The sequence below is a fragment of the Pieris brassicae genome, chromosome Z, assembly GCF_905147105.1.
Source record: "Pieris brassicae chromosome Z, ilPieBrab1.1, whole genome shotgun sequence".
NCBI lineage: Eukaryota > Metazoa > Arthropoda > Insecta > Lepidoptera > Pieridae > Pieris > Pieris brassicae.
This window is the reverse complement of record NC_059680.1, coordinates 6,689,355-6,717,102: the sequence shown is the minus strand read 5'-3', so window position 1 is coordinate 6,717,102 and position 27,748 is coordinate 6,689,355. Positions and strand designations below refer to the sequence as shown.

General features: G+C 33.5%; 2 protein-coding genes across 2 annotated transcripts; both read right to left on the bottom strand.

Moving 5' to 3' along the window:
- Positions 1–75: 75 nt before the first annotated feature.
- On the bottom strand, positions 76–27,748 carry LOC123718804 (sensory neuron membrane protein 2). Its single transcript, XM_045675704.1, has 9 exons — positions 27,565–27,748; positions 26,758–26,915; positions 26,277–26,418; positions 18,777–19,037; positions 15,055–15,296; positions 14,669–14,850; positions 869–987; positions 625–750; positions 76–358 (listed from the first exon to the last, which is right to left on the bottom strand). Exons 1-9 carry the CDS (start codon positions 27,682–27,684, stop codon positions 188–190), a joined length of 1,521 nt encoding a protein of 506 aa, XP_045531660.1. The 5' UTR covers positions 27,685–27,748; the 3' UTR covers positions 76–187.
- LOC123718803 lies at positions 9,950–11,964 on the bottom strand. The gene has a single exon (XM_045675703.1). It carries the CDS (start codon positions 11,733–11,735, stop codon positions 10,032–10,034), a length of 1,704 nt encoding a protein of 567 aa, XP_045531659.1. The 5' UTR covers positions 11,736–11,964; the 3' UTR covers positions 9,950–10,031.

Sequence of the window (27,748 nt, the reverse complement as noted above, 5' to 3'; positions counted from 1 at the left end):
TATTGTTTTCTTAATTCCCAGTTCAAAATTGTACTTAATATAGAAAACAAGTTAATCGACAATGAAAGAGTGAAACTAGTTTAATGTTACAATATTTTAATAATAGGCACACAGATACATCTAATCGATATCTGCGATCACATAGTTCTACATATTACGTTCGTCAATAGTTTGGCTTGAGGTATATTTAAATGTTGATCTTCGAGCGTCTCTTGGTCCAAATAACGAGTACCACTCCAAAAACAGCCAGAACAACACTCAAAGATATAAGTATAGGTATAAATATGTCTACTAAATTTAATGAACCTAACAGTCTTCTTTTGATCATGTTAGTCAGGTCTTCAGGCAAAGACATCCCCTGTAAATAAAAGTAACATATAATCAAAGTTGAGGCGCTACAACTCTTTCTGGCTTCGGATTTCTGATTCTGTTTCATTAATATTTTTTTCTAACAGAGAAAGCCCTCTGCGCTAGAATCCTATACATTTTCTTCTATGAAATCGAGATTACGAGTATATTCACGATGTTTTTCTTTGCCGTGTAAGTTAATTCGCAAAAAAGATTTATTGGTACATAAGCGATCGAACGTACGACTTGAGTTATGAAAACTAATAAAAAACACACCTCGTCAACCCAAAATATTGGAGTAAGAGTAGTCCTAAGGGAATTAGTAGCAGCGATGCTTCTCACAGGCCGCATAAATACGTTAAATTGGGCTCTTTTGCTTCCTCGAATCACTGTGCCCGTGTACTGCAAATAATTAAATACATAAATTCAATTATAAAACAGGTTTCGGAAAAAACAGATTATGTACCTACAGAAAACTGTATTCATTAAAAAAGGTTGCTGGTTTGAAAGATATACGTACTGGATCAAGGTCGGCAAATATTCTGTGTTGCTCTTCAACAGGGGTCATTCCTATAACACCATTTTGATAAGTGTGATCTGCGTAGAGGAAGTGAGGATATGAAAGGACCATGAAGGCACCTGGAACAAAGTAAGTAAGGGTTTTAAGTAACTTAATAAATATCTTACAATTTATATATTTTTTCTGGTAATTATATTATAACTCCCTACGGCGTATCACAAAAGTTGCTATGAAAATTTTAATAATTTATTTTTATGAGAAATAAAGCACTAATGAAGATCATGTGAGCGACAAGTGTAATATAACGAAAAAATATATATATTTTTTTCTTTTTACATGTGTCTTTACTACGACATCATGGAACATTACGATCTAGCCTAACTTAAGACTAATAAGTAATTTAAGTCTAACCTAATTTACTAAAAAGGATTGTTATCATAAGTAAGTGTCCAATAACGGTACTTATAGTCTCTATTAAAGGGAAGACACTCTATTCTTGTGTTCAATATATTTTTCTTTTCATTCACTGTTTAGCACTTAATAATAAAGTTCACTAACACTAGTTCACTAGTTCAAATGGTTTTATCCTTTTCAATCTTCTCACTAGGTCAGTGGTGTCAAGGAGTTGAATAGCCTCGACATTCACGTGATGGTGGAGCGTATGTTCGTGTGCTCCAGCAGTCTTTTTTATTAATGTGGTGACGTCCTCTACATTAAGGTCCCGATGGAGGTCGTAATTGCGAATGTACCAGGGAGCATTGACTATTCCCCTGAGCACTTTGTTTGTTTTGTACAGCCCCACAGCTGGCAACCATAAGTCCATACAGGTGTCAGGACTTGTTTGTAGATCAATAATTTATTTTGTACTGATAACGTGGAATGCCTTCCGAGCAACCAGTACAATTTAGAGTAACGGAGATCCAACTGTTCACGTTTCTTTTTAACATGGACCTTCCATCGGAGTTTGGTGTCTAGCGTCATACCTAGGTACTTAGCTGAATTTTGGAACGGCACTTTGACGTTATCAATATATACTGGCAGGTAGTTTGATGTTTTGTTGGAAAAGTTTATGTGAACTGATTTAGTTTTATCCGCCATTTTTTGGTCCACAAGCCAACAATATTTATGGCTTTTTGTAATTTTACTACCGCTTCCTTTTCAGTAGCCGCCGTAGACATGATAGCAGTATCATCGACAAGTTCGCGATAACGTTATCTTTTAGATCAGGAATATCGCATGTGTATAAGAGGTACAGGACCGGACCTAATACACTCCCTTGCGGCACCCCAGCTTTTATTTCTTTTAGTTCTGAATAATCATCTTCTTGTCGTACCCTAAACATTCTTTGTGTTAAATATGACTCAAGGATATTTGCAAATTGACGAGGCAGTAATTTCCTTAACTTATGAACAAGTCCTCGATGCCACACTTTATCAAATGCCTGAGCTACATCCAGGAAAGACAGTGGAGCGGACTTTTTGTTCTTCTAGTGCTTTTTCAATATTATTTGTGATTCTATGAACCTGCTCTATGGTAGAATGTTTTTCTCTAAAACCGAATTGGTAATCTGGTATGAGCTGCTTTTTGATAATAATAGGGTTAAGACGTTTGAGTAAGAGTTTCTCAAATAGCTTTGCTATAACAGGTAACAGTGAGATTCGCCTGTAAGACGTGACTTCGTGTGGAGGTTTTCCTGGCTTGGGAATCATTATAACTTCCGCAACTTTCCACATATTGGGAACATATTGAAGTCGAAATGAGGCATTAATTAAGGCTGTCATTTTAACTACGGCTTTAGGGGGGAGATGCTGCAGGACTTCACCCGTAATTAAATCAAAACCTGGAGCCTTCTTTTTAGTTAGACATTTAATTTCACTTAAAACTTCTTTTGGTGTGACTAGACGGATGTTTAGCTCTTCTGACGATATTTCTTCGAAGTCAAGTGAATCTTCTTCATCGATTTGAAATATATTTTCTAGATGATCAGCAAACCTCTTAACTTTTTGTATGTTACTTGCAGCCCAATTCCCATTAGACTCTCGTAAGGGAGGAATATGTGTTATAGGTTTTTAATATTTTTTATCGCTTTCTAGATGGAGTAGTCGGTGGAACCATCAGAAGTTGATTGGTTTAGGTATCTCTTTATTGAAACGAACGAAAAAAAATATATTTCTTGGAATTAAATTAAATTCCGAATTTCTACGAAACGTGTGTTCAGGGTTTCATCTATTTTTCAACGAAATAAAATGACACATTTGTGTCAATAAATATATAAAGGAAATCGAACTTAACTTAAAAAAAATACTATTTTCTATTAAATTAATAGGTAATGGTAATCATTATATATAAATAGATAATTTCATATAGATTTTATACATTAACCATTAAACCATTTGTAAATTATATCACGGAGAAACGCTTTGATATTGTATTTTACACGGATACGATTTTGATAGCTCTCAGACAATTAACGATACTATTGAAAGTAATTAGCTTTACGGAACAATGCATTCAGGCTTAATTAAATCTAATAGGGCAATTCCACTATTATTACTGGGCGAAAAGATCAGAAGACGTATTTATTAACATGCATCAAATACAATCTGTAACTACGCACATAAGTTAGTAATTTAACTAATTAACAGTATTTAAGGCACTCTTTGTTCTAAAATAAGAAATCGTAATGGATAGAAATACGGATTTGTTTGACTATGATTAATAAATCAAAATCTGTTATTATTCTATATCGATTATGTTATGTTAATGTAATAAAAAAGATATAAAATAAATATTGTATATATTATAATTTTTGTTAAAACATGTCATGCCAACATCAAGTAAACATAGCTTCTGGAAGAAGAAAGATTGTCAAATTCTCAATAGCATTGCACGTAACCCTTAAAGAAAAGGTCCTAGAAGTTGTCTTGACGGGGCGACGATTTTTTTGTTTTATTTCATCTTAAATCATTTGATGAATAGTATTATATTCTACTAAGGTAGATCTCTTCCTTTGGATGGCGATCTATACCTTTACTCTATTAACTAGCTTTCTATTTGCTTGTTTAACGAACCTAATTCTTGTTTCATGTCGCGACAGCACACAGTTGTACCTACGTGTACAACTAACTAGTCTGGCCATAAATACCGTTACAAAAACTTTCATTTTTTTTCAACTTTTTAATCATTTTGAATTTATAATTTCAGAAATGATAAAACAAGACCAGAAGCTCTGTGCTTTTTTCATCGATATACAGGAGATTGATTTAGGGCAGGCCTAAATCAATATTTACAATTCAAGACGTTCAACACGTTCTTCCGCGATACGCAGGTGAAAAGCACAGAAATATCCTCTTTGCCGATGAAAAAACATCACGATAGAAGAACTAACATTACAATAAACAAAATGACAAAGTGTACGCTCACAGTTCTAAAAATGCTACTCGGTCGGTAATCGGTCGGACAGGTACAACGTGGTCATCATCCTGCGTCAGTGATGGGTTGGTGTGGCGAGTTTTGTCTTATATAAGGAGTTAAACCTTCAGCCAAAGTGTGTAAATATACAGTCTTGGATAATGTTTTGAAAACTCTCAGCAATACACTTGTTAAAAATATACCTTGGACGTTCTTGGACTTTTAGAGCTAAAGACTGGCCCTCATCTAGCCAGACCTCAAATTATGTTTTTTTGTTTGTTTGTATGTTAGTTTTAGAGGACATTCGCTAAAGCACTCGGCGACATTCTCTTAAAAAATCTGTCAAACAACCAGTGGCAAAATTTCCCTTAGAAACAGTGCGTAAATCCATAAATTCGTGACCAAACAGCTTAAAGACCCGTATAAAAGCCAAAGGTGGCTATTTCAAATAGAATATATATCTTTTTGCTGATACTAATAAATATGTAGGTGTAAATTTTAATAATATTACATTACTTCATTTAAAAAACATGCATTTTCAGCTGTAACAGAATATATGGCTGGACTAGGTATAATCAACTTTTGTTTAAAAATGTTAACACTTTTGCTTAATATGTTCATAATTTTGTTCCTTGACATTAACATTACAACCTTGAACATTGATTGCGATGTGTGTTTATCTAATTTTTGTTTAAATGTAGGTATTGATTACGCATATATAAAGTATTTGTGACAAATTGAGACGTCAAGTTGTCTTATTATGTATATTGTTTGCTCTGATTCCAAATTTATTTACTTAAAAGTATTTAGTGTGATTATAATTTGTTCATATCAAAGCGTAGAATGAATTATGTAAATTATATAGATTTAAAATATTATAAGTATAAGTAGTACTATAGTAACAATCGTACTATTGAGTACTGAGTACTAAATAGTTTGGTACAAAGAGTTTTCTACTTTATGGTTTACTCTTATTAAATACACACTTATTATTTACACGGTCAGCCAAAACTAATATAAATACGGGGACCACACGGGAATAAAGTACCACCAAGATCTTGTATTTAGGTCATGTGTAAACAAAATAATATAATGCTTATTCCGATGTTAACAAGAGAAAGTAAATTTATTCCGGTCAAATTGTAAATGTATTGTAGTTTGCAGACGGATGTAAACAACTTCTTGTTAAAGCAGAATATGAAATATCTTACAGTATGACTATTTCCATAATTTACAGTATGAATTAAACCTATAAGTACATATATTTTTTCATACCGGCAGTTTTAGTACCGTAAACAATATTTTGTTGAATAACACATCTATGTACTAGAGAAAATTATGATAATGACTTCTGATTTAATTCGATTCCTGTAAACACAAATGTTTCGGTTTGGTACGTACAAAAGGCTTTTTTATTACCTACTTGAAAAACAAATTGAATTAGAGGCAAAAATATGCCAACACAATAGCTCTGTTAGAGTGTTATGATTTCAAATAGTTTATTAAAATTAATTTAATTACTTGTGTGGTTAAGACAGTATTATTTTGGAACCCATTGTATGTTATGAATGTGGGTTGCTGTGGAATGCTTTTTTTAAATTTTTGTGGCGCATAATTTTTGCGGGGTAATTTTATAGACACTTGCACAACAGAGCAGTGTGCGTCTAGTCACAGCTTTGCACGAATAGACTTTTCTTGCGCAATTAACACTCGCTCGTAATGAAGGAAAACATGGCTAACTTTCCGACACATCTTGGACCTAAAAATGCGGTGTGTTTCAAGCCCTAAATCTCAAAAAAGAAGTTCGTGAAACAGATACAGAAGGCAAGACCTGTTGTAGGTGTAGAGGTATGGGATTTGTGAATATCAAGAGAGAGACAGACGAGGTCGTAGGTAACATAATATAGCAAGAATCACACCTTTATATCAGACAAAGGCATATTTTGTCTGACACTTAAAAGCTCGTGCTTGACCCTAGGACACAGGGTCACTTCGAGGCCGATAAGGTTTTTATACTTTGTCGATGGGTCTGACAATTATGTAAATACTGTTAAAAATATAGTTTTACAAATTTATATATGCTACTCAGACACTAGGAGTAAGGTAAGGCTAAAAAAATATATTTCATATAAAAATTAGATGATAAATTAAATATTGATTGTCAATCAGAACAAGATGTCAATTATACCCTTCCTTAAGCATAATTCTTAATTTTCCATTCACATAGGCCATCATCATCATCATCATATATCCAGCCTTATTTGCATTCCCACCCAAGAAATCGTTCTTTTATTGGGAATCCAGGACTTCGGGTAAATATGTGCATTCATCACAACAACATAATTGCGGTTAATTAACACTATGTCAAATCCAATGGGGTCGTCATGATGTTATTTAGACTAACTAATTAACAATTTTTTTTTTGTTTTTTATAAGTGTTGCCGTGTGATGTGCGAATTATTGTTCTCATATGTATTTTCTTTACTCTTGAGCCGAGCCTGTTAAATCAACTAGTTTCTACAAGACTTATAATTTCATAAATTATCTTCCTATAAATTCATAAGACTGATCAAAGAGTTAATTATTTCCATTTAACAAGCCTTCTTCTCAACAAGTGTTCTTTCACAAGCCTTAAAAACTTAGTGACGTTCCTAACGCTGTGTGTTTTCCTTTCCTTTCCTACAGCCAATTTCCGGTTGTCTCACTTTCCTACCTCGACATCAATTCCAGGAACAAGAAACCTCGGAGCTTTGAGTTGTGTAAGCATTTAAAATATTATGCCACTAGCGACGTCACACATTGTAAATAAGTTATGTTGCACAGGTCAACAAAAGTTCCGTTACGTAATTACGCATAAACAAGATAGGTTTTATGTGTGTAATCTTTACTATCTAATTTGTATTCCACTTAACGCTATCTTAACGATATCTTCTTAAAATCATACCAATAGGGAAATCCACATACAAAATTCGTACTATTTTAATGATTACTTACTATTAAATTTATTTTTCCCAAATTCTATTCTAACATATTAGATGATGTATTCCTAATAATAATAACATAATTCCACGCAAACAATATTTCGTTTTAAGGTAATTTGTCATGGCCAAAGCTTCTAGTTTAAAAACATTAATATACATTCTTGTTTATCTTGCAAAATTCAAAAAGCTTCATATTCGAAATACGTTCCAGTGTAATTAAGTTTTATTAAACTTCGATGACGGTAGCCGTCGGCCGCAATTTTATCAAATAATTTACCATTTCATAGATATTATGTTTCCAAAATATGCACTCAGTATAAGATTTTTCATTTGAATTTAATATTTTGTAAGCAAACTTTGGCCTTGTGTGAAATAATCTATCGTCTACAATGTTAGGATATTATATATTATATAGGGGTTTGGTAGGGCTCCTACAATGGTTAATAACTATTAATATGACGAAGACGCGAAAGACTGCGTAGGCGGAGTCAAATCCAATAGCGACTGAGTCGTAAAGTTTATCTAAAGGCTGCTCTTGTATTTTTTTGGCATCCATTGGTTTACAGTCAGAGTACGAACCCATGGCCATAGGTTGAAAATCGCACGCTCAAACAACTTAATATAAAGTACATTTGAGTTTATTTTTATCATACATATTTAAATACACGTTTAATGCGTTAGTAATTTTGATTTGACTTGATAATAAAACATTTATATAGTCAAGGAAAACTCCAGACCGACTTGGTCACGGCAGCTTATCTGTTTTGAAATTTGTTATATGCAGGATATATGCAAGTGCATATGTGTGTGTGCTCAACTACTACGTATTCATCTGTGGCACAGAGGTTTACAGAAAAAGTAGCAAAAGGTAATTTTTTTATTTATGGCCCTACCCGGTGTTTAACACATTATAGTTTATAATTTTTTTGTAATAAAGAATATACTATTGGATATTTAAAAACTTATCTAACTGTCATACGCACAATGAACGCAAAATAATAAAGATCCGAGTGATAATGAGACTATTACTAGTAAAAATACTATATATTATTATATATAATTAATTTTGCATTAAATGGCTTCAAGGTGTAATGTATTTACCAATATACTTGTACATATTGTATTTTGTTAGCACTAGAGCGATAACTATAAAACTAATTCCTATAAGGCCAATACCGCACCCACTCATCTTTATGCTAATGCTGTAGGTGTATAGAGTCAGGATAAAGTCTAGTAAAGGACTCCTCAGAAATTGGTAAATGAATGTTTCCTTCATTCAGATATGGTCTAAGAAGTTGACTTCGCCTTACCTAAACTGAAACTTATTCAAGACCTTCGGGAAATCGAATCACTCATGTAGTAAAAAAAATTAACGACCAACGAATGTAATGGTCATATAAGGCTTATATAATTATGGCTCATACAAATCGGTCGTACTCGGTCAAGAGGTGGCCTTAAACAACCGGTAGGACAAGCTGTTATCTGATTAAGTCGCTTTCCGAAGATTCAATATGAATAATAATGAATAACATTAAAACTCTGATATAGGAAAGAATATAATTAAATAATTGTATATATTAATTACTCAAATGTCAAATGCTAAATATAAGATAAATATCGAGTAATGTGTTTCCTCTTTTTTTATGAACATGGTAGACGGGCAAGAGGACACCCTGGTGTTTTGTTCTCACACTGCCAAATGACTCTCTCGCGTTGTTAAATATTATTCATATTGTTTTAAACTGTATTTCAAAGTCGTATAGTGGCGAAAATAATGGATGGTGTAAGGGAAAATGTTTGTTTTAAAAAAATATTTGTAACAACTATGTATACATAATATTTTTTTCCGTGTTATATTAAATAAGTTCTTGGCGTGAATTAATACACCTGCTAATAGTTACTCATATCAGATTAATTAATGATTCGGAATTTGTAATTTAGAAATCCAAAAGGTCAGAGTTCGTTGCAAGGTCGAGTTTAAAATAAATATCAACATAATATTATTACGTATTAATTTTACATATCCGATTTAATATGGCGAAGAGAATTTTTGAAAAATATTTCTATTATATGTAAATAATTTATCTAATTATTATATACGACATTTGTAGCCTTTAAAACTAATTTAGTTAATTTAGTAGATTTCTCCAATTAACGCAATACAATGATCTCCAGGAGAAGCAATTTTTGCCACTAAAACAATATTTTAAGGTCATAAAAAGCTATAACTTATTTTTAATAGTCTTCAAACTTAATATTAAACAAGCGATCTTAGTTATTATATTTTACTATGTGGTGTTTCGTGTTGTATGTGTAGGTGTGTGTGTGCATACATGTTTGAGTGGACTCAGACACAAGTATTTACAATTTATTAGACCAGTATATTGTATTACCACCAGTATATGTCCCTGATGGACATAAAAACGTGCAAAATAATTTTAAAATATTAGATAATTATTAAACCGCCTCTTAGTCATGTTAGTAGTTTCGCAAAGCATTTTAATTGCTTATGTTTACATTCGCAAATGTATATGAAATAATTGTTTTACAAAATGTGGTGATATATAGTAAATTTTGGGTATAGTAAGATTAAAAATATATTCTTATATGGAATTATATAACATACAATGTCATAAAACATATTTACAAAGTTAATAGAAATAAAACATAAATCTTTTTGGTACTATTCTAGGAATTTATTGGCATCCATTAAATTTTAATATGGCAGTGTTGATTACTTAATAATAATTAGAATAGTTTGTTAATAAGGACTATGGGTGTCTAGAATTTAAAAAAGAAGGCGTCAGTGTTGTAGTTCCTCCGGAAAATATTCTTACTTTATATGGACTCTCTGGGAATTCTGGGAATTGAAATATTATATTCGGTCGCTTTGTTGGATTCAAATAAAAGTCAAATATTGATTGTGTTGTTCCAAGAGTTCTTTCTGTAACCGAAATACTTGTTGAGCTTAAAGTCGTACTTTTAGGTTTCGGTGATGATATTTTTGGTCCCAACGTAGAACTGTCAGTTTGTGATGATCTAGTCATCCAAGGAGTTAATGTACGTGGATATTGAGTACTGGTTTCCACCTGAGGTGGTGTAAAATAAAATCTCCTTCTATTGGATTCCGTAGTTGCAGGCATCGGTGTGCTCTTGTATTTTACAGTCGTAGCGGTCGGCTTCACTAAATCGGTGTGTCTGAACGAAGTTTTGTTGTTTGTTGCTATATTCGTTGATATCGTTTTAATATGATTGTTTACTTGTAACTTACTTCCAGTTGTTGTCGACACAACCATTTCCTTTGGAGTTACGTAAATTGTTGACAAAGTACGATTTATTAGAAGTCTTGTAAATGGAGTGATGGGTGTGAGTTGATTGTTATAATTGATCTCTTTTTTGTTATCTGTATGTACTATTTTAAATGAAGAAACTACATTTACTTCTTCTTTTGGGTGATGATTAGATTTAGGTAAAGTTGTGACATTAGAAGTATCTCTCGCTGCTGCTGGAAGCTTAAGCTTTGTAAAGTTATAATGCTTTACACTACTATTTTCTATGTAATTGTTTTTTAAAGACATCATTTGTCGTCTAAACTGATTACTTTCTATTTTTCGTGGATTGGGAGGTTTTATTCCTATTAAAGCAGGATCTATAGTGGTACTGCGAACAGTGGTAGTTGTCAGTGGCATTGTAGAAACTCCTGTACCAAAAATAGGAGGCATAAGGGCATCTATATTAGTAATTTTTACGTTCGAAATGTCTTTATTGAATAAAGTTGATATTGTATTTACCCAGTCGAATTCTTGATTTTTATTAATATTTTGGCTCTGAGTTATAAAATTTCTGGTATTCTTTTCTTTTATAATATTTGTAAATGTAGTATTTGCCTTATTGTCGTCATAGAAACCCCGTAAAAGCGTATTAATTGGAATATTCGGTGGCTGCAATTCGTCGATATTTGTATATTTCTTAAAAAATGGTGTAGGCTCCATGCGTCCATGATTTTGTGATTTTAAAAATCGTCCACGTTCTTCTAATTTATACGACGTATCTTTTAAAAAAACATCGCAGTTCGCAAGATATTTCTTGGCATTGTGTTTGCAATGATAAGGATAAACTACCCAGGCTAAAAAGCCGTCACCTTGTAATCTTGTATGCTCTTCGTGTATTTTTAATGCACATTCTACGTCATCAGAAATATCATCATCCCTGAACGCTGAACAGGAGACCCCACATGCCTTGCCTGGACCGCACCAATACAATTCACTGATTTGTAACAATCCATGATCTCCGCTATTGGGGTTACGAGCGGTAGTGTCAAATCGCGATTCGTGATAAGCGATGCACACCCACGTCGCGATATGCTCTTTGCTAACGCCAAGTTTAAGAAAATCACGGGCGAGTTCACAGCTGTCGTAAATACGTGATTCGGTCAACGCGAGAAGCGTGCTCGTCAACAACGCGACGCCAAACATTTCAATTTACGTTTGCGTAGCGTAAACGTGTGCGCGCTTTTTTACCAGCGGCCTCCCGCCGCGCGCCCGCTCCTAATCCATGACCGGCCCCCATGTTTACCGTATTCTGAACTGGATGTCATTTAAATTATTAGAATTTTAGGACATTGATAAATACATTCATCTGCATCTAGGGTACTGCATTACGATTAATGGTTTTTATTGCTTCTAAACTAATGGATGCGTGACGACTACGGTGGATCTCAGTGGGTAGAGTTTTTATATTATGTTCGTTGAGGAATTTGTAATTTTAAATGCAAAAATGGATGTGTATTTTTTGTATTATTTATTGTCCGTAACGAAGATCCAATTACTCTTAAATTTTGATTAATCATCTTTGTAGAATTCAACGTTAGTAGAATTTAAGATTATTCCTGTAATTTTTAGTTTAACAACCTGTGTACATTTTATAACTAATAATTTATACTTAGAAGAACACACTCAATCAAAACGCGTATTATTAATACACGTATTTGTTTGTCTGTTTGAGTGTCCCTTGGTTCATATTAAAATATTTTTTCTGTGATACTTAGAATTTGTATATTATTAAACATACCTACAACTTTGAGCGCGATAGTCTTGTAAATTAATTTAAAAAAGATATTGTATTTTGAAACATATTATCTAAAACTATAATAAATTGATTATTGAATTAAGGAATATGCATCAACGTTTTATTGTTGTATAAAAATACACTGGTCACGTCGGAACCTTTGGCTCTACCTATGTATCAACGTTTACTCAAATTTTAATGAATATCTTTTGTCTTCATTAAACGTACATTGGTTATTGTATATTAAGCATACTATTGTATACGTACTGATAACGCATCTGAAGATTAATACTTTAATAATAATAAATTATAGTTTTAAGTTTTGATATTCGCTAGTCTAGTTTTCATTTTCATTTAATAATATAATTACAGAATACCTAACCCTAAAGGAATACTCAAGAGCTCTTGATTAAAGTTAGCTTAAATACAACTGTATTATAAAATGTGATATCGTTTAAATTCAATTTAGTTTCGTTATACGCATACAGAATAACAAGCGGAGTTCCCACTTGTGGTGGAATGAATATTGTAATATCAATACCCTGTTATAACAATTACTATTATTAGCTTTATAATATTTTTTTCATTACATCCTCCATTAGCATTAATCTCCACATTAAAATTAAAATGAGGTGTTCAGCCGTTTAACAATTCTCAATACAGAGGTTCATTCGATTAGCTATTTTTTGTAAATTGAAGAGAGAAATAAATTGTGGAAACTGGCGTATCTGAAGTCCAAAAATCAGAGCTAATAATCTTCTCATTGATATGTTATGTGAAACCCATAACGAATACTGAATAATCTTTTGGCCGCGCCCTTGTTCACTCTTGATTAGTTAGATTAGTATGTATTTAAACGGCCTATTCTTTAACATGTTTACATGAAGATAAAAAAAATTCTTTGGCACAATATTTAATGTATTATAAATGTAAACACGTTTAAACTGCCTCTTTCTCGATTGGTCAATGTTTGGTTTACACGATGCGTTTAGTTCGGGTTCGAGGTATAAAGTTTAGTTTAAAATAAATTGCTTACTAAATGACCAGCAAACTGAACGGAATTCTTAACTACTCGGGGTGCATTAAAAGAAAAATGCTTTTTGCTTTTGCATCATAGGTACATAACAAAGTTCTTCAAATTGGAGAATTAGTCAAACCAATCAGCCACAAAGTTTGATTTGAACTTAAAACATTAACCCTACACCATTTTTTATTAAAATAGACTGTATATCTTATTGTACTTAATTCAATTCAAGCTTTGTCTGCAGAACAAAGACCAGTACGCTCTACGAATAACAATGTTACCTTATCGTCTTGTAATATGATATAGGTAACTACCATAGGCTTATTTGCTGTCAAATGTATTTTCTATTATTCACGCGTATATAGATTTTCTTTGTCGATTTTTGATCAAGTTTTAGTCTATAGTGTTAAGTTATTAATTACATATGTTCTCAATGAACTAATAAGTGTAGGTCGAGGAGGGGTATGTAAAAAGTCAGGCAAGTATAATTTACTGTCCTTAGAGTATCGGCATTTTAATATGAAATCGAGATGAAAATAGTTTTAATGGAGATTCGCAACCATGGAAGAAATAGACAAATATCATGTGAGTGTTCGACGTCAGTCCACTACAAAATAATTCTAGTAGATTAGTATTTATGTAGAAATGTGCAAATATTCGAAATATCTGGACCACGAGTGCGAAGAACCTGTCGAGAATCTTTAATACTTAGAGTGCAAGAGTACATTATTTGGAGTGAAAGTTATAAGAAATATTGGGTACAGGTTAATCAAAATACAGGTAATATTTAAGTATATCATAATAATCATACGTCGCGGTTTCTTGTATTTTTGTTAACACGCGATCATTGTAAATTTAATAAAAAAATTCAGTCTTACCAATAATAGTCATCATACAACGTCGAGCGAAAATTCTTATCGTACGTATGGCATAGAGTGTTTGTCTATGCTACGCATTAGTTACATTTTTTTATTCATAACATCTCGCACGCTCGGTACATTGATACATTGGTTAAAGAACCACAATATACAATTATTAACGTGACAAGCATTTATAGGCAAACACCATATACACGGAGAGATAATACAAATATTAAACAAAACAATTAAAATTACTAAAAACTAAACGAAAATCTAGATTTTAAAGTGTGAGTGGAGCAATTATGGATATCCAGACCTAGCTCGTTTATCGGAATGCTCAATCTGGACATCTGGTTTTGGCCGAAACTAAGGCGTTCTTCAGAAAGGAGGGAACAATGGAATGATGGGAAGCCTGATCAAGAGGGATGTTTTTAGCTTATATATAAAAGATACTTACCGACACAGCTATATAGCTCCATCGCCCCTTTTAATAAGCAACCATTCTCTTGTGTGATCCCGCTTGTGACGTTGAGACAAAAACAGCCTTCGTGGTTGTCTAAAAACCATTCGTTAACCGTGAACCTCGCAACGGGGATGCCTTCATACTCCGAGTCATACTGATATTTTAATTGGACGGACCTTCGAATAAAACAAAATAGGTAGGTGCAGATAATATTTCGTGAATCTTGCATCAGTTGGAATCGCACTATCTTTATATATTCAAATGCAGGTTAAAAGAAACTCATCCTTAAATCTTGGGCCATATGAAATCTATAACGTAAAAGTTTTAGATCGTTCGAAATAGCAATTAAAAACATGTGTAAATCGTCAATATTATCTCACCGACAGATATCCGTGTTAAGGGCGAAAAGAGATTTATCTCTATCGACAAATGGTGGATAAATCGCCGAGTCAGATCCGTTAACCATATTACAGATCCCGGGTATGGTTTCCCCATTCTCATCGATGTCTGTTACCCAATTATCAATGTATTTCGAGCCATTGAATAAATTCATGATACCAAGTTTGCTCGCATCGTCGATGCCCCTGTAAACCTCGTATAACTCGCTGGGGCTGTTATTTTTCTGTTAACAAAAAATGACTGCTAAACTAGTGTCATACGTTGTTTAACACGATGCTTTTAGTTCGATGACTAAACGTTTAGTTTAAAAATTGCCCACTAAAATAACAACAAACTAAAATACATTCTTAACTACTCGGGACTAAATAAAAGAATTGGTCCATTGCTTTCCACTTGGTGGCACATAACATACTTCTTAAAATTAAGGAGAATAAGTCAAACCAATCTGACAGAAAGTTCGATTTGAAATTAAGGCATTTATACCTTTTTTTACAAAAAAATAATGGACTGTATATCCATTCAATTCAATCCAATTTCAATCCGAGCGATCTGCAGAACATGATTTACTATACAGTTTCAAGGAACTGTAAGGTATGATTGACATCAGTGCGAACTAAGTTTCCCATCTTTCAAATGGTTTTAAGTTAAATTGCACTTATGGTAAGATTTTACGTCGAAAGTTAGTGCTAGGTTTTACTCCCGCTTGTCAACGTAAACGTTTTGAATATACGGAACTTATAGTTTTCACGAAGTTTAGACTCGCTTGTAATAGAAGCCGAGGTTGGTATAAAGTTTTGTGAGCATATATATAGATAAATTGTAGCGCTATTTACCTAAATATAAATTATTATCACTCTTTGCAATTAAATGTGGCAAAATATACTCAAACCCTTATTCATAAAAAAATAATAAGTTGAATTGCATGCTTTGGACTAAAGTAATCTTTAAGTTCTTTATGTCAAGTTCTATTCCCGCTGTAATAAATACTGAGTAGTATAATACCGATTTTGTATGATAATGATTATCTATCGTAGTATTGTCTTAACTTTCTCAACAATTAAGGAATTAGAAGTTGAAAGATCCCACCCTCGGCTTACCACACCCAACTAAATGACTATTACAAAATAAAAATGGCCATCTAACTATCAGCCCGAGGCATTCGTACTTTAATGTTAAAAACTCGTCCAAGATTTTATGTAGAGTAATTACTTTTAGAGCAAAGCAAATCCATAAAGGGAACTTTTAAAAGTTAATTAAATTTCTAACTTTGTAGCTTTTGTATCTAGTAACTAGGTCGAACCAGACTCGCGGTATATGGGTAAATAAAAATGGTTTTCTTAGTATTCCTGAGCAGACTGATTCCATGTCGTTTAGTCTCGTCTTTAGGGCAAGAGATATTAAAATGTATAATTGTATGCGCAGACAAATACAGTTTTTATTTCATATCTCTCATTACCCGTTTAAACGAATCTCCGATACGATGAATTTACAATAGTAATTATACTATTATTATATATTGAGGTACTAGAAAATGGATCTACATCTACCTATATTAATCAATAAACTAATAATTGATCAGCGTTGTAAAGGAAATTGGAACGTCACCCGAATGGATTGACGAATGTAGCTGTCGACTTGTGTTGGATTAGAGATGCTATTGACTAATCACTGTCAAACGGAACGCGCCATCATTTCATCTTTCTTTTTACAACCTCCCGTAATTCAACATTCATTCAGTGGGAAAAGCTGAACATAGAACAAAAATTAACACAGCCAGGATTGAAACCTTCAGTGCTTGGTTTAGGGTTGAGATTGCCCTTATCCATTAGGCATTATCATAACATAGCAATATCCATTATATTTAACTTGCCCTTTAAAATATGAAATGGAATATACAATGGATTAAGTGAGTCGAGAGGAGGTCAACAAATCACTGCATAAGACGATTTCCTTCTATTCTACAAAGGTAAACTCGAAGGAAGGAACGGAGTTAGTATTTGCGTTCTAAGGTTCAGTTGACTATATCAATGAGTTAATTGATAAATGGGATCGTGCCGGGGTGCCAAATTTCAACCTCGCGGTCTGCATAATCAAAGTGCATTGCTCAACAGAACTATCAGAGCAAGAAACAATTGACCAATTTTACGAAACCTTACCTTACCTTACTTTACCTTTTTCCTTTTTATCACGATAGAATAATCGAGAAAAAAAGGATTTTAAAAAACATTTTACGATTAATGTACAGTCTGTTAATCTTAAAAGAAAGGGAAGACATTTAGTCTCCTCAAATGAATCAGACTAGGATACCCTAAATCTCATTAGTTATTTTCGGCAGTTTAATAAAAGGTTTTCGAAATATAGAATAGGACAGTGATGGTGTTAAAGGAAATCAAGTAACATATTGAATATTGGCTGATAATGTTGTTCTGTTCGCTTAAAATCCATGAAATCGAGATCATCAGACATCTAAAACTATAGAGCAAAATGTTGGCTCGGACAAAAGCATTGACATTGATTTAATCGCATATAAAGAAGAGAACCTGTACCTAGGTCAATTAATTTCACCAGCATACAACATAGGTGAAGAGATTGGAAGAAAAATATCTAACAAGTGGAAATGTTATTGATCTATGAAGAAAGCTATGTTAGACAAGAATGTAAGCATTTGAGTAAAATCGCAATAATTCGATTCATGCATACTGTCCTAACGTATGGGTGACAAACGTGGGACCAACAGTATCCGAGATCAACAAATTTATAAAATGCCATCTTAATAATGTAAATATTATTACCTCTATTCTTTGAATTTTCTCTCTCCGGATAAGGTATTGTTAATATATACTCTTTTGTCCAACCTAAGTGTTTATGTAATTAATCTATTGTGTCGTATAAACTTGAGACAAGATAAAGGTCATGGACGGGAACCTCGGATCAATAGACATAGGATATTCATAAAAAGGAATTGCGCAGATTGAAATTATAACTTTTGCTGGAAAATAAGTGAAGTTCAATAGTAAGTGGTAGGTTATTGATCAATGCGTACTGAACTGCATGGATAATTAAAAACGCTCGGGGCTTTTTTCTCGACTGCAAAGGAATTTATCAGTTACAAAGAGTTTGGTTAAATTAGTGGAGACATTTTTTTTGTCATTTAGATCTTTTTTATTGAAACCTAAATTCATAAATTCATTATTTTTCGTAATTCTATTAAAACAAAAGCCAAATATCGTCATTATATTAATATGAATATTTATTGAAATACTAAAAGGCTCAAATAGTTAATGAATGTTTTGTTCTATCGTAGTATAAATAAATAGACAAAACATACTTTAACATTTAAATACTTTTAATAAAGAATCGCTGTGTATATAAAAATCGCAATATTCAATGTTAATAAATAATTTTCAATAATGAAACTAAAGGGAAATAAGAGAAATATAAATATAGATAACCTTTTGTATACTCGATGTTTACACAGTAGTAAAAAACAGGTTTTACTACCCCCTTGACATCAGATTTCGATGTAATGTAATATCTAAATTGACAAGTAATCAGTGGTCTGTGACACACATTAAAGTCGCACGCTGTAGGCTTTAGCTAACACTTCAAAGGAAGAAAAATCGATTGGGAAACAGTAATAGCTCAGGGGTTGGATTGGCAGATTGGTCATTTGTGTACAAAAAACTAATTTTAGAATACTTACATAATCAAGGATTGTAAAAACAAGTGAACCGTCTTCTGCTTCAACTAAATTCTTCACGTTGGCGCCTATAGCTTTAATTTGACCACAAGCTACGCCTCCAATGAGACCTGGATTCTTACAAATCGGAATTCCATCAAACAAGAAGTCACCGACTCGAACAGTCATAATTGGTCCATTATTTGCCCCAAAGATTCCATCTAACCCAAGACTTAAAGCTCCCATCAGGTCTAGAAAGCGTATTTCAGCCATTTGTAGGATTCCCTGAAATAAATAAATAAATATTAAAAAACGTATCAGTGATTTCACTTTTACACTAATCCAAAATCATAATTTGACTATATCAACAAAACTTTTATCATCAACGTATAATTACAATTTCGCAGAAAAGGCGGATGATAAGTTTAATTAGTCAATAAATAAATCTTTAATATAAAAATGAATCGCAAAATGTGTTGGTAAGCGCATAACTCTACAACGCCTCAATTGTACCAATTCTTTTTTTTTAATGTTCGTTGAAGTCTAAGTTTGGTTTTTACGGCGACAAAAAATCGAATAATTTCCGGGAAAACCCTAAAACAGCCCTTTTCTTTTTCCCAAACAAACGTTTTGTAAATAAAACGTAGAATCAATTTGAACCATATTAAATTACAAGCACGCACTCAAACAAATCGCGTTAAAAATGGATTTAATATTTGAATTATTAATTTAATATCTCTATCTGAGCAAAATTGTTTGAATACATACTAATAGGAAAATATATCAAAGAGGCACACAATTTTTAATTATTTGTCACTTGTAGGTTCCCACTATCCTTTTAGATTATTTTCCAATCAGGTTTAGTTGAAGCTCTCTTAGTTTGAAGCCCTTTAGCAGACATCCCAATCGGGGTTTTTTAGTGGGTCACAGAAGAGTGGCCAAAGTTCGTGGAAGCGAAGATACTTTGGTCACCCGAGCTGAACCTCACACATCGGCCTATCATCAGGGTGATGGCAGAACCATCACCCTCATGAGAATTTATTGCGCCGACTATAAAATTGGTAGGAACAAAAAACTGCCACATTTCAAATCTTTTTGACAGAACGAAGTCTGTGGGGTCCGCTAGTTTGATATAAAATTGTATTTGCTTTACGAGAAAGGAATAAAAACATATTTTAGTAAAGTGCTAGAAACGTAGACTCATAAATGATGCCATAAATTCATTTTAATTTTTTTACGTAATTCCTTATATACGTAGATGATTATTACTTTAAAGGTTCTCTTTAAAGACTCTTTTGTGCCAGTTGTATCATGAAATGATATATTAAATATAAGTTTAAAAATAGAATTCGCTGTTGCAATATCTTAAAGGAGCCCTTCAAGAGGATCTGAGAAATATAAAATGTAACATTTTTCCCGTGGAATTCGAAGAACATGAGATTTATGCGTAATATCTGCAGTTGTATTTTACAAAATAGAAATACAAAGGAAATAAGAATTATATTTCTCGTATATAGTTAAAGAAAATATAAATTTAACTATGCCTGTAATGTATGTAGGTGGTTAGTGGTTACGAGGGTAACCAACGGTAAGTGGTGTGTTATTATAGTTAAACGTTTCATACGAGAAACATTCAACAAGTGTTTGCTACAGACTCAGCATCAGTTGCCATGTTTTTTTACCGAATACACCATTCGCTTAAGGTTTATATTATCATGAATTATTTCATGTGGAGCAAGGTGTGAAGGATGCAGATCCATACAAAAGCTTTGTAAGAATTTTGGCGATTAAAAAGAGTTTCCCTTAAATTGAGAGGGTAAATTGTAAATTTAGAAAGGCTTAATTTCTGTGATGTTCTTTTGTGTTTAATATTTCAAAACGAAGTCGCGCGATCATATAATTACTAGGACTATAATCGATATTTCATTACAACAACCAGCGATACTCGACCTAATTACCACATATTAACTTGATATTAAATTAAATTGATAAATTTCACTACTAAATCTAGCTATCGTATCATTATCACAATGGATAAAGTGGCAATGGAATGTGATTAAGATAAAATTATTTTTCAACATTTCATTGTAAATGTTAAAAGAAAAGATTTAATACTATTTAACCTATTTAATTTCCAGTGAAACAATAGTAATATAGGAACTTATCAAATCACCAACGAATCAGAGATGTAAAGTTAATTATGTTAAAATAATATTCTAATAAAGCATTACAACAATTAGACGAGGCACGCCAAGTTACAATTATAGGACTACGATTGGATTTTCAGTCGAACATTAAACAAAGAGTATGTGTCACGCCCATTTGTCAATGGTCCAGAGATGTTGCTGAAACCAATCATAGTCTAACGAAATAATTTTAAAAGACATAACTCTATTATGAGAAATTATTAGATTGAAATATTTAGCTCTTTGAAATAAAATACCGTAAAAAGAAGTCTATCCATTTCATACACGAATAACGTTTTTACATTGTTACATTTAAATCCCTTGAAACTCATTGCATAATGATAATTGACAGAACTCTCGCAAAATACTTCGTGCGCAAATATTTCAATGAAATCGCAGGGAAAAGCTAATAAAAAAATAAAAATGTGTATATGAGAAATCAGATGAGACTTCAGAACTCGTTATAACGCAAAATGCACGGTGTTAGATGTAAAGGCTATTTGTAAACTCTGTATGCTCCAACAACAGGTGGAATATTTCTGCAAAATAATGAGAGGTCCCCACGCCGCCACCCACACACCTCCCTAGTGGGTGAACAAAGTGCGAGTGGGCGAAAGGTCCACATCAGAGCACTGGCGCCTCGGGAAAGGGGAGGTAGCCGCCCCGTCACTAACACTTCTGTATTTCATGCTTCAAATATTTTGTTACAGGAGTATTAAAGTATTTAGCAACTTATCGCTTGAAATGATATCCACTCATGTCAGAAATTCTTGTACGTTTTATAAAGTTTTCCATATTTAATTTCTATTATTAACGTTCCTCACTTGTTATGCAGCTAATCACAAAAGCTTTTATAATCTTATTGAATATATGTATATATTTTAATCTAAGCGCAAAGCTACCTGATCTATAGTGAACTACTGATACATTTTTAGAATACTAACGTGACTATACTAAAGGAATATTGGTCAAATTATATTCGCTTCAATTAACACCTATGAGGATATTAAATTCCATTCCTACAATATTTGCTCGACAAATACGTTTAATCAAAATTACAATTGGGGTATTTGAGCTTAAAATGTTCGCGGTGTATAGACAAACCAAAACCAACGTTATAAATTTATTATATATATTATAGTTATGTTTGAATGATCGCCTTCTATCAATGCAAAAAGATGCTAGGCGTGAAATGGGGCTTATCGCCTAAAATAACATTATGGCTATACACTGCCATAATCAGGCCAATGCTTGCCCATGGAGCCCTGGTTTGGTGGCCAAGATCTGAACTTCAAACGGCGATCACGAAACTGGGACGCTTCCAAAGGCTTGCCTTGTCCGCTGCTAGCGGTTGTATGAGAACAACTCCGACCGCAGCAATGGAGATAGCCCTGCAAATCTTACCTCTGGACCTACACATACAGCAGGAGGCAGCACTAGCGGCCATCAGGCTTATGGTATTGGATCTATGGGGAAAAAACCACTACAGTTTACACACAGTGATTCTCAACAGGGCAATAGAGTACCAACCTCTTATAGCTGCGCCATGTGACAGAATCACTAACCAACTAATATTCAACAAGAAATATCTTATACAACTGAGAGAAGAGGAGCAGGATCGCCCCTGATTGAGCTACGTATATACACTGATCTCAACATCAACATACACCTACCTCTGGGCACACAAAGCACAATTTTCCAATGTGAATGTGTCGCTCTAACCGAAGCAGCCAGAGCCGTACAGCGGATGGGAGTTAATGACTTTTGCATTAAGCTCATATCACAGTGCATCCGTGCTGATGGCGCTCGGTAACGAAAACACAAACAGTAAATTAATACTGGAGTGTCACGAAGCACTGGAGGCAATAGCTCTAACAAATAGAGTGGAAATAAAGGGAGAGAGAGCCGAGAGAGCCACTGTGGGCTCTCTCGGCAATGATGCTGCCGACGAGCTTGAGAGAAGAGGCTCTGGTATGATGCCTGTTGGCCCGCATCCGCTCCTCCCCTTGCCCTTCTCGCTAGTTCGAACCTGGATTCGCCAGAGATCCGCTGAACTCCAGAATCAACGATAGTCGCGAAGTGTAGAGTGCAAACAGTCCAAAATGGCTCTGCCGGCTGTGAACCCGCAACTTACTAAGCGACTTCTAAACCTGAACAGAACCAATCTCAAAACAATGATAGGGACAATCACGGGCCATTGTCTCCTTAATAAACATCTTTTCGTCCTAGGCGCGACAGACAACCCCTTGTGCCGAGGGTGCTTCAGCGCAGAGGAATCAGTCACCCACGTAGTCCTGGAATGCGAGGCTGTGGCTAATCAACGTTCAAAAATTCTCGGAACAGTGAGGTCGCTCCGCGAAGCCTGTGAAGTGCCCGGAAGACTTCTGTGCTGCTGGAAGGAGTTAGGCTGGCTAAATTAGCCAGGGCTTTTAGGCACAACGGACCGACTACGCGTCTAAGTGTGGAAATTGAGTCCACCCTACCTTACCTTACCTTACCTTAGTTATGTTTGAAAAGAAGGGTTTTATATTTTTATTCTTCATATGGAAAAATTTACAATTTATGATGACATTTATAGTTGACATTGAATACAATTTTTTAAAGTAATTTATAGATATAGGAGAAAGCATACAATTATTTTTTATAATTAGCCTAGCACGTTTGCCTGTTGTATGCTAAATGCATGCTACAAAATGCATGCAAAGACCTAAACAAAAGTCCTGAGTTGAACTATTTCACACGTTATACAAAACGAGATCGAGTTTTGAGTACTAATAACATTGTTTGGTGTTATACTAGCACCCGTAAAGTAATTAGCATAATGATATTTTGCAAATTGGCCGGAAAGGTCATTTACTGCAGACTGGTATGTCAATCGCTGTTTGCCTGTTGTCTTGCCTGGAAAAAAATCGAAAGGAGCGCAGGATACTCCTTAACCACGACAATTATTCAGCGTACTCTGCAAAACGGAATGTTGAATATTTGACAATGGCAGGTCTCGAGGTAATGAGTCATCTGCCATACAGTCCTGACCTGGTGCCCTGCGACTTTCATTTATTCCCAAGAACTAAAGATAAAATTCGAGGTATTCGCTTTACGTACCCTGAAGATGCAGTGAAAGCGTATGAAAATGCCATAGAAGAAACCCCTTAGGAAAAATGGTCCCACTGCTTTTCTCAGTTGTTCCATCGAATGCGACGATGTGTAGAGAGGAACGGAGATTACTTCGAAAAACAATAAAAGTATTAGCAACTTTTTACATTAAGCCGTTTTTCATTTTCTAAACATTTTCAGTGTTACCTAGGTATCATCAATCAAACACGGTACTCAATTATTGCACTTCCAATAAGTACTGTGTTTTTTTTAAATATAGCGCCCAGCAACAGTTTTTCCATTTATATCTGAATACGTGATATTCTTCTTTGTGAGTTATCAACTTCGACATTTCATTAAAACCAAAGTCTGATTGACCCGACGTTATATCAACAGTATATGCACAATATTATTTCCCGGAGCAATAAAACTGACTGCCCGCAGGCGGTATGGCCAGTGTCTACAAAGCCGAATCCTTCATGTATTTTTTCATGACGTGATGGATTTTAAAATGCATTCAATTTAATCTTGACTGGTTTTTCGTAGCTTTATAGATTACTGGGTAGTTATGACTTACCATTAAAGTCAGTTACCACAACATTCATTTCGTTTAGCCTAATTCAGAGACGATATTGTATTGATATGACGATTGAAGAGCTAAACCAAGTTGTCGCCTGGATAACTTTCAAAAACATTATTCTTGTGAAACTAATTTTTACTAATCTGTGCAGCCAGATACAAATGTAACAATGATACAGAAGCATTTTAATGTAATCTAAAAATACTAGGAAGGTTTGAGAACTTCGAATTGTAATGATAAATCAATATAGTCTTTAATAAAATAATCAAGTCACTGAGTTCCATCTATTGGCATAAAGTTAGCGTAGACTAAACCTAAGTTTGACTTCGGGCGTTAACAGGATTTTACGATTCACTGAATTAGCAAAGCCGTCGCGAAGTAAAATCAAACGCAGGTATTTATATAATTATCTCATTGTACATACCATTTAATTGAAAACATAGATTGTTTTTAGATAAAAAATTGATAGGTTAATTACATTTACACATGACAAAGAAATTGACTTGGCATGCCATTTATTTATTATTATAAAGAATTCAAATGAATGTTTTATTTTTTCACGCAAACATGTTAACCGTTGCATACAAACCATACATAGCACTTTGGTGTAAGGATTTCCGATTATTTGAAGTAAAATAGCTGGCAACACTGGCCAATATTGATTCTATGAAGTTCCAGGTAAAATTCAACTGTGATTCCCTTCATTATTTGTCGGATTTTCGAATGAAATGTTACACAAGCAAAATTAACAAATTCATATTGTATTATAAAATGATTGACTAGCTAAAAGGTAAACATTAAACGCTGAATTTAATATGTTACCTTTACTCAAACGTTTCAGAATTCATTACATGGAAATAATTGTATATGAAATTTAGCGTTAAACTCGACTCGTATTGAATCTAATGCTCGACGAAGCGTATAAAATTGAAAATACGAATATTCACTCTCAATAAAATTTATTTCGCTTAGCTTATTAACACCTGACAATGGTACAGATATTAAATAATATATTTTGTTCGCGATGCATTCTGATTTAGAAAAAGTCCTTTATAGTTATTATACTTTGAAAAACGAAGTTATGTCACATTATTAAAATTATCTTAAATCCAGTCCAATCCCTATCACGGTCTAGGGCCTTTGCATCTGTTTATTTGATTTGTTTTTTTAAAGACAAGAAGATGATCAGCCATCTATATCTGACAAATGTTGTTGATTGCGTTTAGACATGCCAGTTTCTTCACGATCTTTCCTCACCCACGACCTAAGGCTGGGTGTCGCAGGCCACTAGGCCATTGCTGCTGCTGCAGTTATATTATAATCAAATCGCAATGCAAATAAAAATGGGAATCTGTATGTTATTTACTATAAGCGAATACTAAGTGTACAAGCTTTAACAATTCGATAAAGACAACACAGGTGAATTAAGTTAATGTAAAAATGTTATTGAAATAACATAGTTATTTTTTTCTGTACGATAGATAATATTAAATTAATTACTTATGTGTTTAATAATTAAAGGAAGGAAGGATAATGGAGGTTTGAGGGAGATGAAATGAGGAGATTGAGAAAATGCTACCCCAACTCGAATGACTGACTGACTGACCACCTAGAGAAACTGTAATATACAGAATTTCCTTTTCGGTAAATGATAATGCAACTTACATGATAGGGAACATTAACAACTGTAACAATGTCGTCCTCAGTGTTGGGATATGAGGCTTCAGCATTGAACGTGAAGATATTTCTTGTCCGATATTTTATGATATCCCCTTCGTACTCTTCTACTTCTCTTGTATGATACATCCTGTTACAAATAAAATGTTACAAACTTTATATTTTTAAGCAGTTGATTTTCTTCTTACTTATTAGTCTATACTTATGTTCTGTATATACTATAACCTATAATTATTTTCATTATGTTACTAAGCGCATTTTTATTACCTAAAATTGTTATACACGCAATAGGTGAAATATTGTTTTAATAAGACAGTGTCGTGATAAAATGTTTAGTGTCTTTTTTGGGACCATAATAATTTAAAATACAGTAAAACTATTGCCAACAATTATTAAATAAATATTATTACGTAGAGTAGAGGCATGTAAATATTAAATAACAAAGATATTTACTATGAGTAATGCTTACTTATAAATATAAGGGCCCGTCTCAGTGACTGCGGGTATACCTCCAGCTCTAACCTCATCGGGGTTTGTGATGTTGAACAGTCTTACTTTAAAATCCAATGGAAACGGTATCTCCTTAAATCTATCCATCGCTTCTGTTCCATTCTGTAAGGCTACTTCCTGAAATAATTGTATCATGTCAGCCATACTTCTATAGGGAATAGAATTTAAACCCGTTTAAATGTTATTACAGTACTGAAACCACGCATGCGAGTCTGGTCTATTTATATAGGGTATAGAGAAAAACAAAAGGTCTTGTCTAACAATTACCACTATTTTAATTACTCATGTAAAGCAAAAAAAATGGGAGGTAAATTTTTTAACTATTATAATACTTTACTAATGTTATGTTTGGAATATTATGAATGTACTGGTAGTAGTTATTACTAAAGATTCTCGTGACATATATTATGTAATAAACATTAATTGTACATTTGTTACTATTAAAAGTATTTTTATTTTCAGATGCATTTGTAACATTCTACATTACCTTGTATAACGTAATACTTATTGTTGAATTAATAAATATTTTAATAACAATCATACAGTGGCGTTACGTCAGATTATATAATTTTTATTAAAGTAGTTAGAGTCCAAACATATTGTCAATTTTAAGGTTTTCTCGTTTCCTCTAGACGTTTTCTTTACGAGCATGTGCCTTTTCCGGGTATTGAACGCAGAACCGGGTTTGAGAGTCGCACGCTTGCCACTAGGCTATGCTCATATATATATTTAAGTGAAAGAACACGGAACACATAGCTATACTTACAGATATAATGATACTCTCAACTACACCAGGAACGACTACGAAGCTCACTATACAAGTCACTATAACTAATATAACGCCAAGAACTGCGGAGGTTACTCCGCATTTAAATAACGAACACATCTTAATGAAACTGAGATGGATCGTGTCAACTTACTTAACACAATGGTTATAATGTTAATATGTA